Here is an 18625-nt window from a genome sequence, read left to right as displayed (position 1 = left end):
CCTGTGTTCTTAGCTGGCTGCTGTATGTGTGGCTTGGAGATTGAGGTAGAAGGGGTGAAAGAGGAATAATAAATCTCCTTTAAAAGGATTGGCTGTATTTTGTACATATGTTTGGACACAAATTTTGTGTATTCAAATGACTCCAAGTTACTAACTACATATAAGGAATTCCTGCAAAGGAATTCCTTATATCCCAGGGTTTTCTTTGCTCAGTATCACCAAAGGAACAGTTACTGAATTACCTATGTTTCTGTTGCAATGCATGTCCCTGTAGCAACTAAGGGTAAGTGATAGAATATTTCTTGTCCTAGTGAGTAAAAAGCAAAGAGGGTGGGGGGGAGGTGAGAGGTATCTTGAAACTGCTGCTGTTGATTTTTGGGAAGGAGGGGGCTTACTACTGCTTTTGTGTAATATTTGGTGAAATAAGCTGCTTAGCTTAAACACAAGCAAAAACTCCTAGCTGTATTTTTGTATTACCTCATCACACTTCTTATAAAACTTCTTATAAAGAGTCTGGTCCTGTGCATTACCAGTAAATGACAGGCATGGGCTGGGCTTTGGCATGCTGTGCCTCTGCCTACAGCTGAGGGGCTAATAACCCCCATGGCTGGAGGCACCAGTGCCCGAACTCTGAAGGAAGTCAAACCACTGTAGGGGTCACCCTATAGTGGTCCTGTGTAAACAGGCACCTTCTACTCCCATGGGACTACTGCAGGAGGCTGCTGTCTTACCCCTCCATTGAGTGGCTGTGGGGGCTGCGTGCTCTTTACAGGGTGGGGAGAGCTGTCGGGTATGGGGGGCTGTGGCCCAGGCTTCCCACGCTGGGGCGGGTTTCCTGCTGTAGGGCCTGCAGTGGGGGCGGGCTGGGGACTGAGAGCTGCTGTGACAGTGCTGGCATGTGACGGCAGTGCTCTGCGGGCAGGGGGCTGGGAAACACCCCTGCAGCACTGTGGTGCCTGCTGGCCCAGGCTCTAACACTGCCTTGAACCCTGCTGGGCCAAGCAGAGGGCAGTGGGAATGTTTCTCAGCTTCTAGAGCTGAGAAGGAAGGGCAGGCATGGGCTGTGAGCACCCTCAGCTGCCTCCTGGCATCAACTCCCCTGCAGCTCAGGGTTTCTTCAGCTGCTCTCTGCATTTGTGACTGGGGGCCCGGAGCATGGTTGCAGCCCAGCAGCTGAGACCTGCCCCCCTGCTGGACCTAGTGCGTTGTTCTTGGGTGGTAGAAATCTTAGCAAAACAGTAGCCAGGGGACTGATAATTCTCTTATTCCAGAAGATAAAACCTGTTGGGTTCTCAGCTGTCTGACCTTCAGGACATTGATAGAAATCAAACTGGGACAGCTCGTCTTTGGGCAGTTCCTCTTTGCTGGGAAGACCCTGTCTGATTCATCATGCTTGACACCCATCATTGTTTCTTAATCATACTTCACATTTTTTCTTTTTGCCTGGTCTGAGACTCTTGTCTACCTTCCTGTTTTCCCTGATATTCACATCTTCCTTTCCCACCCAAATCCATCTTTACTCCCATTTGACATGTATCATTTTTTTTCTGTGCTGGACAGAAAGCCCTGGGAACCTTGAAACCAGAGAAATAATCTACTTTCAATTTTAGTTTGTGGCAGCCAGACAAGCAGCAGCCTTCAGCAGGGACCATCTAGCTCACTCTCTGCAGTACATGCAGTGGAGAGAAAGCTGATGAGTTCTTTTGCTAATAAGCAAGTCTGAAAGCATGTGTAAGCTCAGACTTTTTAAAGGCTCAGCACATGCCCAGATTTGTGTGGTTTTTCAAAGGAACAGTAAAAAGTCCAATAGCGACACCAGCACAGCTTCCATGCTAAATTTCATGTCCCTGTTTCTGAAATCCGGAGAAGTTGAGAGTTTCTTAAAAGTTTTGAGTTCTTTGAATACAAATAAGGTGGCATATTTTCCCTGTGACTCATTCTTAGAAATGACCAAGTCATTTTGTTCTGTTTTTCCTAAAAATCAGATGGGGGCAACATATGTAATCATACTCCAGAGAACATTTTTTTTGCAAACTTGGGAGTAACTGAAAATGCGGTCTTAAAATAGGAAGTGTTGACTAGCCATAACTAACAAAAGGCACTGATGGTAAAATGACCAAACAAACAAAAAAATGTAGTTAATGCTTTAGTCAGTAGGTACTAGAGCTGGAAATTGCTATAATTTATTTTATTGCAGCAGTTTTCTTCCTGTGTGCTCACTGGGCAAGAACAGAAAGTGATCGTATAAACTATATTCAAGTGCATACAGAGAAGAAAAGTTGAAGTTTTGTTGAATCACTTAATGTATAAATGATTGTCAGTGTGCCTTTGGCACTACTCTTGAATTTTTATTGTGATTTTTTTGGGGGGATTGCTTTTCCTCTTTTGTCTTAGATGCAGAACTTACATTTTATTATGTACAGCCTTTTCCACTACTTAAGCAGAAGGACATTAACCTAACATTGTGAGCATTACTTCAGAACTTCCTAATAACTACACTAAAGAAGTAATAACTGTTTTAAGTTTCACATTTTTTGCTCTCCTGTATGAAGCAGGCATTAGACCTTCAGGAAACTGAATGTTGTTCCTGCTTCTGAATCATATGTGCGAAACCAGAAACCTTTCAGTATTTTTTGCAAGATTTGTAGCTGATGGTTATGTTCACTTCCGTTTTTGTCTTGATAGTAATAGCGTATGTTAACTTTTCTAACTTGTTTTGAGTGTTTTTACAGGTCTTTATACCTCTTTTGCTGTATAGAATAACAGCTTTGGTAGATTCTGTAAAACAAACCAGAGTAGGTTCTGTTCAATGCATTTACAAAACAAATATCTAATTTATCAAGTCATCAGCAATGGGAAAATGCTAGATAACAGTGCTTTCTATAAAGTGGTTGTCTGCAGTAAGTTAAGAAAATCAGATGGGATAAAAATACATCTCTGCGAGTTGCATTTTGAGGAAAATGAATCTGTTGCAATCAGCTAAGTGCTAGCAATGAGAAGGCAAGGGAATCCCCTGTTCCCCTGCTTTCCCACTAAATAAATCATTGGGTTACACCAAATGATAAGTTGCGTAAGTACAGAGATGTTTACTTTTCTGTAATTCAGGGTAAATATTGGCACAAGCCTGTGAAACTATAAATCAGTGTACTAAATTATATTTCTCTTACAGAAATAAGTAATGAAGTCAATTGATTTTTCTCTCCCACTCTTACGTGTTATGACTTCATGGGGGGAAAATTCAGTAAGGGCAGTATCTGTGTTCTCCAGGCTCAGCTTAATTAAAGCTGTTTTCAGTTCACCTTTCAGTAACAAATAAGCAGAGATAGATTGGCCAGAAGCCAAACTGTGGAGCTCAGATCGGGGGGTTCGTATGTTCAAACTTAGTCTTGCATGTTTTCAGCCTTAAAGGTCATCCCTTATTTCAGTGGCTGTGATATCACTGGGGAAACCCTGCTGCACTTTTATTTGTCCTTGTATGAAGGTCTCAAACGTCAAATAAAAGCAAAGAAACTACTTAGAAAAGTTTAAGGCTTCAACTTAAACTACCCACGAGTTCTTAGTGACTCCTAAGCAAGACTGTTATTTCATCAGCTCTTGCTTGCATGTGAACATTTTTCCTCGGTCACTGTTTCTTTTGCTTAGATAGTTTTGATTTTCAGCTATTTATTAAGGAGAGCTTTTGTTGTGAAACATGGGATGATCTTCTGTTTGATAAGTAATGGATGCCACTAGCAAGTTGAAGATGATTTCTCATCTGAAATAACAGGACAGAGGATGAACCAGGGTGCCCACTAATTGTTCCTTAGACTAAAAATTTGCATTAAGTATTGGTACTACTGTGCACTTTTGTCAAGGCTTTTCCTGACAGTATGTAAATTCTTTTTCAGTGCTTAATAATAATTTACAACATTTCTGAGATTTTTTCCTTAAATCTCTGCATTAACAGATCTGTTATAGAAACTAGTAAGTTGAGAGATCAGAAAAAAGCTTGTGCCAATACCTGAAACTGAAGCCAAATTTCCTGAATATGTGAGACTGTTGTTTGACCCTTATTTTTTTGTCATGTTGTCCATTCTTGCAGTGGGGGTTCCCAGTACCTGTTAGTTACTGCATCCAGCTAAGAAGGACTGTAACTGTCTCTAGAGATTATAACTGTAACTGACTACTGTGTTTTAAGCCACTACATAACTGGTAGCCCACTATTCTTATTGCTTTTTTATAGTCTTGAATATTAAACAGCTTTCCTTTCAGATGTTGATTACCTTCCTAGGAAGGAGAAAAATCATCACAGATCTTTCTTGCTTATTTTTCATTCTCCACAAAAAAGTCCAAGAAGTTTAGCACAACACACAGTACAATAGGTCTATCAAATCCAAGTTAACAGCTTACTAAGTGCTAATGGGTTATTTCTTTTATTTTATCATTGCAGGGGTGAGTGAGGTTGTTAAGGGGGAATCCCAGTAGTTCCTGATGATAGAGTTGTTAAAATAGGAATTACCAGTAGTCGCTACAGAAAAATGAGTGGATGCTGAGTTTTTTTCCTTTTTAAAAAAAAGACAAATACTAAAAAGACAAGTACTAGAGTCCTAACTGTCCAAATCCCAGGTGACTTTTTACTTAGCCTTTAAGATTTGGGTTTAGACACTCCTCTAGCGATGCTTTTCTGTGCTGCTGAGTAGTTGCTGTAGCACGTAACCCTAGCATCTATGTGAAGGATGAGCGTAGCTTTTAACTGAGTAAATCTTTGTAGAATTATCCCACCAAATTTTATGGAAAGCTGTATATCCCAAGGTACGTTTCAGCATAGGAGGCTCCTTGCTTCAGGTCTTGTTAAAGCCACCTAGGCCTTATGTGTCACAAAATAATGCTGAGGAACTGAATGAGATGGAGACACTGTTACTGGGAGAAACATGAATCCCTAAAATGTGTTACGTACTGCAGTAGCAAGCAGCATAGCACCTAGGTTTGTCCACAGATTGGCCTCCAGCGCACATCCATGATATGAGACTTTATATTATTATTGTGCATTTTAGATCCAAAGCTATCTGCCTTTAGATTCAACATTAAAATGACTCTTGGTTTTGTCAGAAGCCAAATGCCATCCTTTAGGAAAAGGTGGTGTCTACTGAATGGGGTAAGTTGAACTATAAATGTCATATATGTGAACTGGTATATTGCATCTTTCTGAATGAATGATAGATTACAACAAGTTATAGGTAGCTCTCACTCTTACAATACTTAAATGAATGGTATGTTTGCATGGCTGTGTATTTTTATCGCTCAGATGAAATTCCAGTCAACCCAAGTGGAAGTTTTCTCTGTGAAAGAGGTGTGTGATTATGTTCTTGACACTTCAAATGTATTGCTGAGAACGTATTGTTGTGTGGCCCAAAAACTTAGTAAACTTATTGCTGTAATCAAAGGCTCTTCAGTGAAGAGAAACATGATGAGAGTGCCTCTAGGGCCTAATGTGCTGTTGCTTTAAATCTCCTCAAAGGTAGAAGAAACCCACTTGAATGAAGTTGTTGTACCCTTCCTCTGCAGCTTTAGGAGTGTGAATCTTCCTTGATTTCCTGGATAAAGCTGTTAATCAGTCTTTGCTACTTGAGCATGTTATGAGTAAAGATAGCGACACTCTTGTAAAAGCAACCACAGAGTTCTGGCTCCCCTCCATCTTACTCAGCCAGAACAGGAATTTATAAAGATACCAAACTTCTGTTCATAAAACACTGCTACACATGATGTGTTAGAAAGTGCTGGTATCTTTTTACAAAAGCTGAAGGGTTTGGGCCACAGGCTTATGAATTGGGGAGGATATCACAAAAGAGAACTGGACAGGCTTGTTAGAAAACAGTAGCTCACAGAGTGGCTATGGTCACTATTAAGGGGAGATGAATAAACACCTTAGTCTTTTAAGCAGTGGCTACTCTCTTGTTTATTGTTTTCATAAATCGTAATCAGTTTGGTTTCCTTTATCACTTTAGGAGGTTCTTGCTACCACCTTCATCCCTGGCACACTTGGGTCCTTCTCCTTTCTCCTGGCTGCACACCTGAGCTTCATTGTTTGTGGTGAATCAACTAAGTATAGCTAAGTAGTCAAACAATCTGATGAAGGGAACAAAAATAACATTTATCTACACCTGGTTTTTGTTATTTCAAATTAATTACAGGGATGTTTATGAGGTGGGGTTGTTGACCACACAAATACACAGGTTGTTCATAATGCGTATAAGCTGGGAGAAACTGTAATTGCTATGCTAAATATAATTTATTCTGTGGTTCCATTCAGCTATGCATTTAATTTTATTTTTCCACTCTTCTAGGGGCACTGGTAAACATTCTTCTAAGCAGGGATAGTAATGATGAGACAGTAATTGTCTGAGTAAATTATTCAAGTGGCCTTCTTTTTTCACTTCCAGCATTTCTGGTGTCTTCTGGCATCAGGACAGAAGCATATGTGAGTCCTGAGCTATGTAAATGAAAAGTTCTCTGCATTACAATTAAAAACATGTCAGGTCACATGGCTTCCCCTTGACCAGTTACAGCAGTGCTGTTTTGCAAATAGGGTTTTAACTGTGTTGCAAGTGTAAAGTCCTGAACTGACCAAGTCCGTAGTAACTGGGTCACCAGCCACCGAGGTTTGTGTGATGTAGATCCTAGGAGTATTTGCAGAAGCAAAAGTTCTAGAATTGCATAGCTGCGCCAGTTTTTATGTTGACATTGAAACTTAATGGTGCGCATTCAGGAAGCAGAAATAATGCTGTATGTAACATAAATATATAAAAGGAATATAAACTTTAGTTTTTAAAAATACAACTACTAAATGATGGGTTTTGAAGGACACTATTTCAGGTGTACTTGTTAATGGGCTTTTTGCATACTGTGAGTATTGGGTGTTGCCTGCTGTTGGGGAAGGAATTAGCAGTAGTGTGACAGAGCTCAGGGCCCTAAAGTAACCATTGTGCCTCTGGAATAATCAGCATGAAACAAAAAAGAACAGTTCCCGGCCTATGAAGCTGATTGCTAAGTATATTAAAGAGTGAATACAATATATACTTCTTGTGCAATAGGCAGCCTAACAGTAGGTAGATAGTATCATATGCGGTTGCCTAAACACATGAGATTAGATTGACCATGGTCATTATTTAATGGGGTTGCAGTGCACATGAGGAACTCTAGTCTTAGACCGCTGTGGAGATAGGATGATAAATCTCCTTCCCCCAAACAGCCCTGAAGCTCTAGCACTATGGAAATAGAGTATGAACAGGTGGAAATAATAAAACAAGGTAACACTAGCAATTTACAAGACAGCTGCAGTCATTAATTGCTGTTTTGTTTGATCAAGTTCACATTTTCAATAATTGTGTTTATCCCAGCTACTGGTCAAATAATGTCAGACAGCAAGCCTACTTAGCAAATACAGATGTCTTCAGTATTGTAACAAATCTTGAGGCTACAGCTAAGTCTGATGAGCACCCCGAATGGGAACCTTATCTGCCCATCACTTTTCTAATTGTTGTGCAAAAGTGCCAAATAGGAAATCTTACTTAGCTTTGTGTAAGTCATATTTTGTATAGATAGAGCTGACCGCATGAAGAGAGAGTCTCTAATCTCTCAAAAGCTTTGAAGTGGTATTAAATCTGAACTGGTCCTCTCATTCTTTTTTTCTTAGAGTAAGAAGTTAACAAAAACAGCTGTTTTTTTTAAAGTAACACACTTTTCAGAGTTTTCAGAGTAGACTTAGATTTGGCTCTCTTAATCTGATTTTGTTTTTCAAACAAATGATTGAGTTTACACAGTATTTTTGTGAATCTATAGAAGTGGGAACTTTGACCTACATTTATTTTCTGTTAGGCAGATTATTTATGCAGGCTTCCTCTAATGGAAACTCCTGGAAGAGGCACTGTCAGCTGTCTTTGGCTACCTTTCTTAGACGAGAGACTACAGAGACTGAAGCTCTCTGCTTTATGCACCAAGATCTTTATCCTCGCGCTGGAAGAAGCATGAAACCACACGAGTATGACACTGTCAGAAGCAGAGTAAGTGAAATTTACAGGGAACACAACAGTTTGCACACCCTTTCAGGAAATCTTTACAGTGACCACGAGGGGGCATTTCATCGAGACACCGCAAACCCAACTGTTACTCATGGTCGCTGGGGAGTGGCCTGTAGGTCCTTAAAGGACGAGCTGTTGTGATGGCAAGGAGTAAGGCCAGCAAAACAAGAAGCAGATGCTTCATATTCCTAACACCCCCACCCTTAATTTCTGTTTGTTAATATGGGAAGTTGTAGTGCTTATCTTGTAATTGCTTAGGCATAGGCGAAGGAAAACTTGGGCAAGCAGCAACATGTCTCAGACCTCTTGAAACAGATAATTCAAGAAGTTGATCTTCAGCACTGCCTTTGCACCCCAGAGTCTCAGTGGAGATTGATCAGAGGTGGAGCTAGGGCATCAGTGGCTCTAGTACACAATTCATCCTTTCTACACCTGCGTGTTAAGGAACTTTTGCATTAAGCAGTTTTTCTCACTTCTTTCAAACTTTTTTCAACTTTCTTGGAGCAGGAAGACCTGTTCCTTTAGTTCCTGCAATTAGATGGCAGAAGAAGCTTGTGGTCCCAGTTTTCCCTTCATTTGTTTGTGTTGTTTCCATTCAACAGGCTATGTGTCTGTCTTTTTTTTTTACTGCATGGGGCAAAGAATCTTAGTTCTGTCGCACAATACGTATTGATTAAAAAAAAGATGTTTCAAATTTTTGTTTTCCCTGGCTTATTGCTCCTTTTAATCAAAAATAAGTCAAAAGATTGATAAGTACATTTTCTACTCACATAGAAGAAACTACTTCTTCCAGGCATCTAAAAAATCTGAAAATGCTGAGTTGTGTGGTGGCTTACACAGTTACTATACCTAAAGCACAATAATGCTTCAGCCTGAAAAGCCTGAGGATGTTGTTTTTATCAATATTAACATTTGTGAGTGGAATTGCTATGCAGATAAACTGGTACTTACAGCCATGTATTTGATATGAGAGAGGCTAACCACTATGTTGATTACACAAAAGATGTAGAACTCTTTCCTAAATGTCCTAAAAGCAAAATTAACGAGTCATGTAGCAACTGTCAAATGAAGAACACAAACAGCAGAACCCATCGCTGCTCTGTGCCAGAGCACAAGGGGCTTCAGCATTGTGGCTTAGAAAGCTCAGATAAAAAGTGTAGCCTTACTAGAATGCTGGCCTTTCAGTAAATATAAATTTTACTTTATTGCAGCATGCTAGTAATTTGGATGTACGTGCACATACAAAGTCCATACAGGCACTGTTGAGACTGACTATTCAAATGGGGTGAAGCAGCGGTGCTGACTGTGGCTTACTCATAGCTACTGACGGTAAGACTTTGCATGGGGAGGTGGCAGTATGACACAGCCCCGGGCCATTTGTAAAAGGGGCTAGTGCACGTCCAAATAAGATGAGTAGCTGGCCAATCTACAGACTGATTGTAAATACGTTTTGCATAAGTAGGAGGACTTTATGCATAAATTTACTTCCAAGAGATGTTACGAGTTTATGTTCAGAATGTTGTCACTTTCTGTGAGTCCTGGTTGTATACAATGCGTGAGTCATTGGGCTTAAAACACTTAAAAATAAAGCATGTAGGACTTCAAATTAAAAGGAGATGTATCTAGGGGGGCTGTACTGAAACAATATGCACTTTTCTTATTCTGGCTGCAGATTTGGCCTTCTGAAACTGATGCTAGGTAGCCTACACTCCTTGCAAGCCCTGAGGAAAAAGGGAAGGCTTGTAATAAAATTTTGGTTGAGTGATTGTTATCCGCTGTAGGTGGATCCCGTGCTTAAAGGCTGGCGGGTATATGGTGGGGTTTGGGGGAGCAGGAGAATTAATATGAGCGTATGTTGCCTATTTTTTCTTGGTATGTGGTTTTCATGTTATGACTGAGGTAATATAATAGCCTCTTGCTGCCAAAGGGACGATTCCCATCCTCCTTCCTGCCTCCTTATTTTTTGTGTCTGTAGCTAGAGTCATTCCATTGCTTCTCATTGCACCAGCAATAGTAACCTGACTAAGGGAGCTAATCTATTTGAAAAAAATTCCTTCTGGGCAGAAAAAGGTTCTTTTCTGCTAATTTGGCTCCTTGTGCTTAGTCTGAGCTCATCTCTTCCCTAAGCCCCCTCACTACAGTACTACTGCATCAGATGAATCCTAATTGTGGCACGAAGTAGTCTGCAGTAGGACTGTCCATTTCAGAGGCCACTCGATCATCTTCACTGTAACTTAAGGCTTTTATGTAGCACACTGGAGGAAGAAAGCATTCCTCTTTTTTTCCTTTACTTGCAAACGAACGGGAGAGGTTTTTCTTTATTACTACCCCACAGAAACTCCCAACTTGTAATACATGTTCTCATCATTATGATGGGGAGAAAGGAATAGGAAACACTTCAGAGGGTTGGGGGAGAAGGTGCCTGAAAACTTGTGCTCTGAAAGCTAATTCTGGGAAAGAAGGATTGTGAGTAAGAAGTTTCAGAGGGGTTTATCAATTTCCCAAGCAAAGGATACATTGTTCTGTGAAGCTAGCACTCTGTCAGGAAGCTAGCGCTAAAGCTCACATCTCTATCTTGTTTCAAGGCCAGCCTTGGTGCCACCCCATTCCTTTTTGCTGGCACAGTCATTTCTGTGATTGTTTTTTTGCTGGTCCAGTTGTTACTGAGCCAGTTCCATAGACAATCTTTTTATTTCCCCCGGGTTATTTTTAAGCAAGCTTCCCGTATGGTCAAATAAGTGCTTGCAACAGCATAAGAGCACACATGGATGAGTTGCCTGGAGGTAAAGAGAGAAGGGGGAGGGGGAGGAGTGAGGACTGTTTTTCTGATACCAGCACAGTCCAAAGTGTTGATGGAACTGAAGCCAAATTGTGCTCGGTGCTTGCCTACAATCAGTAGTTCACCCCTTGAAGTTGCATCATAAGTGTATGAGATAGAGGGTAGGAGCAAGGAAGTGTCTCCTGTTTTCTGTTGGGGAAGTTGAGGCTCAGAGAATTAAACAACTTGCCTAAGAGTAGAAAGGCTGACTTGCCAAGAGCCAGATTCCAGTCTCCTGAATCACAGCCTTGTGCCTTATCCACAAGACCAACCTTTCCCTTGTAGCATTTCCTTTCTCTCCACCCTGTTTTGAGAGGAGGCACGGTAGCATTGTTCTGTGTCAAACTCAAAGCATGGTACAGGAATGCTCCAGCAGAAGAGCTTGAACAACCTGTGAGTTTATCATTAATCTGGAAGCCAGGACTTTTCTTGGAATGGCTCCTGTGTTAGAACCTTCCTCGGCAGGACCAATAACCACAAAAGCTTTAACTTTCAAAAGGTCTGCTAGTGTTTAAATAAAAGGCTTTTGAGATTAAAAACAAACAAAAAAACATTACTTCAAACAGAAGCTTTTCTTAAGGCACAGGGGATTGGAAATTGCTCATCAGGGGAGTGTGTGAGACCTGAAATGCAATGGGCTAGAAAACAGAACTTCTAACTTCCTTCCATAAGGAGAGAAGTGATTAAAAAAAAATAATCTTATTTTTATTCGTAGTACAGTGTATCTTAGTTCTAGAACAAGGTTCTCCTAGTACCTTAATGCCTGCTTGGCTGCTTAATCAGGCCAGTGACAAGTGGCTTATCTTTGATCTCAGTCAGATAGCTGGGAACAGGAAATAAAGACTTAACAGTTTGCCTTATGCTGCTTTCATACCACAGCAGGCTTTAGCAGACTTTATTGGGCAATGCCCGTGCTAAGCACCACTGAAGAGCCATCATCCTAGGCTTGACAAATACCATGTCAAACACCCTGTTGTCCTTTGCTATAGGAATAGGTTGAGTTGGTTTTTCCTCCACCCTGTCCTTTTCTCTTGTTGCTGCCCTGTGATGTTCTCTGCCAGAGCAAGGAATCTAAGCAAGAAGATTTCTTCCAGCAACCTCGGTGTTCACAGTGCTAGCATGGCAGCCAGTGAAAAGCACAAGGGAGGACTTGTCTTTGGACCTGATAATTGGAGAAAAGTGGGATCTTAAAACACTTGCTTTAACTGGAAGACAGGAAGTGAAGTACTGGATCAAACTGGTCTAAGAATTCTGGTATCTTGCCTCTGGCTATAGCCAAAGCCAGCTGACAAAAATAATAGTGATGCACCTGGCTTTTGTTATGCAATGTTACAGGAGGGGAATTCCGTCCTCTTTGCGAAGATCTGCATATGCCCAAAGTTATGACATGTTCCTACACTTCATGTCAGTTGCTGACCAGGTTTCTGTAATTGCCAGTACTATACTGCAATGCTCTAGTTCACATCACTCTCATGGGGTGATTCCTGTGCTGTAAACTTATATTGAGGCAGAAAAAAAACTGCATATGGGGTGGTCACAGGAACAGAGGGATCTGTCTATATACTTTCATGACTTTTGAGTAGGGCTTCCTATTAATTTGGTTAGGATTTTGCCTTGTAGCATCAAAAGCTTCTCTTGCTGTAGAACTTTCCCCTAGTTTAGGAACATAAGCATATTACAAAACAGCTGTGCTGGGTTAGACTAAGGGTTCATTTTTGCCTGGTATTGTGTTCTTCCCTATGCATCTACTTACAGCTATACTGGAGAGAGAAAAACGGGCAAGAAGATGTTGATTTCATTCACCCTGTCCTTTCTCTGGTCACTTTGTTCAGTGACTTCTTGAGACAAATCTCATCTACTATGTATTCAGATGATAGGTTCGTGGATCTTACAGAGAGAACCACTTCCTATGGTTTCATTAAAGGCTATTTTCACTTTAGGGAAAGAGTAGGGATAGAATTAAAGTTTTTTGGATGCTGTATGAAATGTACCTCTCTCAACTTTAAAAATAAAAAATTCAAGCCACAGTTTGTACCGTAGACACTAGTGTGTATGTTAGACATTTCCTTAATTTCTAAAATACAGTCTTAAGGTTTATCTTTGAGTAGCCTGTTCCTACAGGCCCTAACAGTTGCAGTTCAAAAGAACTGGGGAAAAATATGGAATTTTTATTGGTGTTTTACTCATAACAGATAGTCATATTGCCTGGAATATTGCCCTTAATTTCACATCAGCTTAGACTGTGTACCATACTCTAACATTTTCCTTAAGAAGAAATGAGTAGACACTTTTGTTCTGAGCCACAGTTCCCCAGGTGCCTCAGTCTGTGCCTATTCAGCAGTGTCACGGGCTGGAGAAGTAGGCAGGAGCCAGAGATGTAAGAGTAGTTAGGGAAGCACCTATGTTTGTTCTTCCTGAAGGCTGCAGCTTACTGTCTGAGATGTAGCAAACTGGGCTGAATATAAGAAAGGAAAAATATTTAGTCTCTTCGTATGCCTGCGCTGCCAACTGGCTCTGCATAATAAACCAGAACCCCAATCCATGCTCTAGCTCCCGGGTACTGACCTCCCTGGGCTTTTAAATTCAGCTAGCTGTGAGCAGTGTGCTCATACCCCATACCCCTCCCTTTCCTTTTCAAAATCCTGTCCAGATCACTCCTATGACCCACAAGGATGTGTACACTCTCAGTGGGAGCATTGTTCCAGCTGTTCAGCTTTATGAACGGAGGCTTCCCAAACCTGGTGTGTCACAGCCAGGTCTGAATTCAAAAACTGAAGCAACTCCTGGTAGTTAGATCTTCATGGGCCTGATGCATTTGGATGCAGGCACTTAGCGGGGAGAAGTCCAGGTTGTGGGCTTTTGCTTCTTGCTTTGCTATTGCTTTTACAATAGGGCAGCACGAACACTGAGACAGAGCTCTGAGCACCCTCCTGTGTTAGTGTCCCAGCTCGCTGGCATCTTCTAAGCACCTTGCTGAATATGCAAGAGGAAAGTATCCCCCTCACCTCAATCCCAGTGACCAATGTGAGGAATGTTGTTTGAGGTCTCTGGTGGTGTATGCTTTGGGGGTTGTGTGTGTGTGTATGTGTAGGTAAAATTGAGCTTGATTTAAAATATTACAACCACTTTCCTGCTTGATTTTGCATCATCAATCATAGGGAATCCAAGAATCCCTGAAGATGAAGACCTAGTCCTGATTTCTCATAGTTTTAGGGCAGTGGTTTGTATCTTTCATGTTAACAGTGATTTTTTTTTTGTGGGAAAGAAGATGAAAAATCATGTTCTGGCACAAAACTAACCCATAAACATAGAATTATTTCAGCATACTACCTAAATATAATTGTGTGTCCGTTCTCCCTTTTAATCTTTAGAGCTAACATCATAGGTGTGTAGGTTATCCTGTGTCTCCCCATAGGATTCTTCAGTTCTTATTTTGGTTGTAAACGTGTTAGGGGCATAACAAATCCTGCTTTTAACAACGCCATGACTGTGTGTTGTGTGCTGTTCTTCACAGGATTTTATAAGCATCTCAAGCTGTATATACAGCTTATAGATAATGTATATATCAAGCTTTATATAATCTCTCTATAAGCTTTTATATATATATATATGGTATGTATAAGCTCCTAAGCTGTAGAGCTTCTTCAGGGCCTCACTTCCTACACTCCACCCTGATAATGCATCTATTCAGACGCCAATGTGTGAACATTAATTTAACTGAGGGACAATGAAGGGGCAAAACTAAAGCTATGAAGAAAGATGCTGTTGAGTTGCTGTAGAGCAGAGATCAGGAGCACTGAGAAGCGTTGGGTGCCTTCTGCGTAGCAGCCTGGGTTACTCACGGAGCTGCAGATTACAGAACTGCATATAGGTTCTAAATTCGTATACAGCCCCTTAAAATAAAGGGCTGGGGTTTTGGGGTCCCTCCTGGACTGTGGGGTCGGGGTTTTGGTTCCCCCCGGGCTGTGGGGCCGGGTCTTTGGGTCCCCTGGGGCTGAGGGGCCGGGCGGGGCCGGGTGCCGCGGGGGCGGGCGGCGGGGCGGGGGCGGTGCCGAGCCCGGCCGGGAAATTCCCCCTGAAAAGGGCGGCGAACGGGGCGCGGCTCGGCTCGGCTCGGCTCTGCACAGCACGCAGCCGGGCGTCTGGCCGGCCCGACAGACAGACCGACGACAGGCAGGCAGGCAGAGGGGGGCCGGAGCGGAGCCGTCAGGATGGCCGGTGAGCGGGGCTGGGGGGCCGCGGGGCGGCGGCGCAGGGGGGGGCCCGGCGGGGAGAGGCCGGGGAAGGGAGCGAGCGCCTCAGCCCTGCTGCCCGCCCGGCTGCTCCGGCACGGCCCTGCCTGGGGAGCTGGCTGCGGGCAGGGGGTTAACGGCCCCAAAAACGGGGCACCGGGCTCCTAGGCCGCCGGCCCTACAGCTGGTTTTGGTATCAAACCCGTGTCTGCGTAGCTCCTTAAGTAGGGTTAGGGAAAAGGTTGATGAAGAAACGTTGCGGGGATGTTTGGGTCGGCGGCAACAAGGTCTTGTGAGGCCGTTATAGCTCAGGAGGGACCTTGAAAGTCTTAAAAGTGCGTCGTGAAAAAGTTCAGGCGTGAAATAAGCCTGTGGGGCTTGTGTCTGGGGCACGGACGTCGGTAGGCCAGAGTGCGATGCTCAGCAGGGCCCTGCTACATGGGAACTTAGCCCTGAGAACCAGAGGCGTCATAAATGCAAAGTAATGCAGATAAGGGATCTTGTATTGAGTAATTACATCAAAAAGCACAATTAAGTTTCTTTAGACTAAATTAAAACGAATTTGTCATCCCTTCAGAAGGCGTCTCGTAGCTACTTTTCTTAGGGATTTGAGAAGAAAGCAGCGTCAGCCTGGGTGGCGTTAATTAGAGCGGCGCTTCAGGGGAAAGCTGGTCCGTGGCCTCAGCATTCAGACCCTGTTAGCCCTCACTGACTGTACGTTTTCACTCCTGTCAAGTGTGTGTAGCTGCTATCAACAGAGAGAAAACGAGCGGGTTTGCACGGAGGCTCTCTGTTAAATGTTACACTCTCTTTTACAGCGTCTAAACCAAAGCAGGAGCTAGCACTTTTTCTTATCTAGAATATATTTTCAATGTAATTAGGAACCAGATAAGGAATTTTTCAGTAGGGGAAGTTCATAACTTCCTGGTACTAGCTGGCTTTTATAGTTGTTTTTTTTTTTTTTTTCTTTTGGTTGCTGTTCTGTAATGTCACACGATGGCAAAGAGGAAGTTTGTGAGTAGTTTTGTCTCTGCTAGAATCTGTGCAGTTTCTGGATTCCTGTGTAGGTTATCGCTTTCTGAAATAACAAGCTGTTTGTGCTCTGATTGAGCCAGATTGTTCTGTAACAAATCTTCCACCATCGTGTCTTTTTGCCTAAACTGTTGCAAGAGGCTGTAAGTATACAGGTTGTCTGCCCTTGCTTTTCAGAAAGGGCTGTCACTGTGGAGGACATAAGGTCACCAGTAATATGTGCAGAGCAGCGATACCAAAGTTGAAGGGCAACCCTTGCATCTGTGTTTCGCCGCAGTCACCTGAGATTGTAAGAGTTTCGGTGATACTTTCACATCTTCCACGAAGACCCGCAGCTACTTTGCTTTCATGCTCTCTGATCGCTGGAGAGTACGTTCACACTCCTAGAAAATCACAGATTACATGGTCCCTCCAGAGCCCCATTCCTTTAGGCAGAGGAGCAAGACACCCATGAGACCGTGATCCTGTTGTCCCTCTGGTGGCAGTGTGTCACTGACACCTTCCTTCTGAATGGCACGAGCCACGTTAAAACTTAAAATTGTCCCAGGTTTTTCATCAGGGAGGAGTCTGATGGAAATGCTTCGATTTTGGGGGGTTGTCTTTTGTTCCTTTTTGTATTGCTTGGAACAGGTTGGAATAAAACAACCTTCTGTTGTTGAACGTGAGTGTAAGTTGGCTGGGCTCTTACTGGCTTATTTTCTCTGCTGATGTAGTTGCGATGGTTGGTTTCCTATATTTCCTTTAAAGTTATTTAGTGGAGTATTCAGAGCATGGAGGAAACAAATGTGTAGGTAATGTGGGTAGCCTTATATATTTCTCTTTCAAAATTGGTGAGAGTTCTTAGACGTGGCTCATTTTGGTCTGACCAACGCTGAAAAGGACAGGTCTGTAGCCCCGCGTGGGAACTGACAGACCTCTCTGTGTGAGTGTAGGTTGTGAAAGAGTTAAACCAGGCCACTTCACAAGCATGTTGCTCATTTACAGAAATAGGGAACGCTGAACAGACCTCCACTTCACTGCAGAGTGCTGATAATACCTCTAGTTCACACAAACACTTGTGTGCATTTCCTCCCTGCGCAGAACACGATGACAGTGAAAATCACGGGAGAGATGATTATGTGATTCTTAAATGGAGAGAGTGAGAACCAAGATAAAATGAAGTTTAATGTTTAATCTCTGGAGGCTATGGTGTCGCTGGGCTTTACTTTCCCACAAACACACCTGCTGTTGAGCAGTGGGTTTGCCTTCAATGGTACTTGTTTCAACCACAGTCCCACAGAGATCATCGAGCCTGGAGTTTTAAAATAAAGCGCTGTTAATAGGGGAGAAAAAAGAGGTCCTCTTAAGCAAGCATTAGTAGACCATGAAGGGCAATTGTTGGTTAAAGCAGAAAGGATTAAAGACTTGAAGTGATTCTGTTCTATAGTAATTTGAAACAGAAAGGCTCCAGCTAGTTTGGGCAAATACGTAATGTATGTGGGTGTACTGTGCGTCTGGTTAGCAGCTACGCAAGCGTGTCTATCTCCAAAGGAAGATGATTAGTAGGTACTTGGCTGCAATTTTGTCATTAGAACATCTAAAATGCATTTTTAATTTAGTATATGGATATGCGTCTGTATTTGCGGTGCAGCATTACGTAGAATGGGAAGGTGAGATGCTTCTCTCCTCAGTTACCTGAGGGAAATCATAGAATGGGAAGATACAGAAATCATAGCATCATAGAAATGGGAAGCGGGCTGATACGCAGCAGTTGCTCCTCACTGCTGGTGGAAGTTGCCTGGTCCACTGGATTGTCCTGAAAAATATAGTAACGTATGTGAATTTAAGTGTGAAAGTTAAAAAGCCTTACAGTAGTGTGTGGGGCTGGCTTTGTGAGGAGCTCAGACTTCTATCTCCCTCTGAAACCAGCTTGACATCAGCTCTAGGCTTCTTGTTGTTATCTCCCATTGCCCCACCTTTTGCTGGCCCTGTTTATTTTCCAGACAGAGAAAAAGCGCAAAGCTTACCTACAGGGAAGGTTAGATGAGTTGTGGGAAGTGTCTAGTGAAGTGACCATACTTGTAAGTAACTGGACCTGGAGTGGTGTCTAACATTTATTTAATGTGACGGTTCATGGTTGGCTTTCAGAAACTGATTTAAAATTTTCTAGATGGGAGGTGATCAGATGAGAGAGTGCGTTTTGATAAATCATTAGAAAGGAACGTGTAGAGTCCTAAACTGTAGTTCTCAGCTGTTTGTCACCAAATACAGCTTGGAGCTGAAACGCATGATGCCTTTTCTAAAAGCATTCCTGTTTTGAAAAGACACGTGCTGTTGAAGACAGCTCCAGCATCAGAGCTGCTTTCACATGCTGCTGCTCCCCAGCTGTCTGTCACTGTGGTGCCATACATTCAAGTAAGACAGGAAACACCTCAGATTTAGTTCTCTCCTTTCATTCTCTACTTCTCTTAATTACTCTGTATGTTAAGATATATTTTCCTACTGTG

The 18625-nt window shown here is 42.4% G+C and overlaps 1 protein-coding gene across 2 annotated transcripts in view; it reads left to right on the top strand.

The window, feature by feature from the left end:
• The first annotated feature begins 7861 nt into the window (after positions 1-7861).
• The window catches only part of REL (REL proto-oncogene, NF-kB subunit), a 40326-nt gene continuing 29562 nt past the window's right edge, over positions 7862-18625 (top strand). Inside the window, exon 1 of one of the 2 annotated variants that reach the window (XM_040551441.1) lies at positions 7862-8039. Coding sequence is in view for 1 of the 2 variants with exons in the window: in XM_040551440.1 (XP_040407374.1) it covers positions 15087-15093 (7 nt within the window). In the remaining variant the exon portion in view is untranslated. Of the gene's footprint in view, positions 8040-14883; positions 15094-18625 lie in introns of those variants that run through there. The other variant, XM_040551440.1, reaches the window with a different exon arrangement.

Source organism: Cygnus olor, chromosome 3 (genome assembly GCF_009769625.2).
Source record: "Cygnus olor isolate bCygOlo1 chromosome 3, bCygOlo1.pri.v2, whole genome shotgun sequence".
NCBI lineage: Eukaryota > Metazoa > Chordata > Aves > Anseriformes > Anatidae > Cygnus > Cygnus olor.
This window is presented reverse-complemented; position numbering and strand designations above follow the sequence as displayed.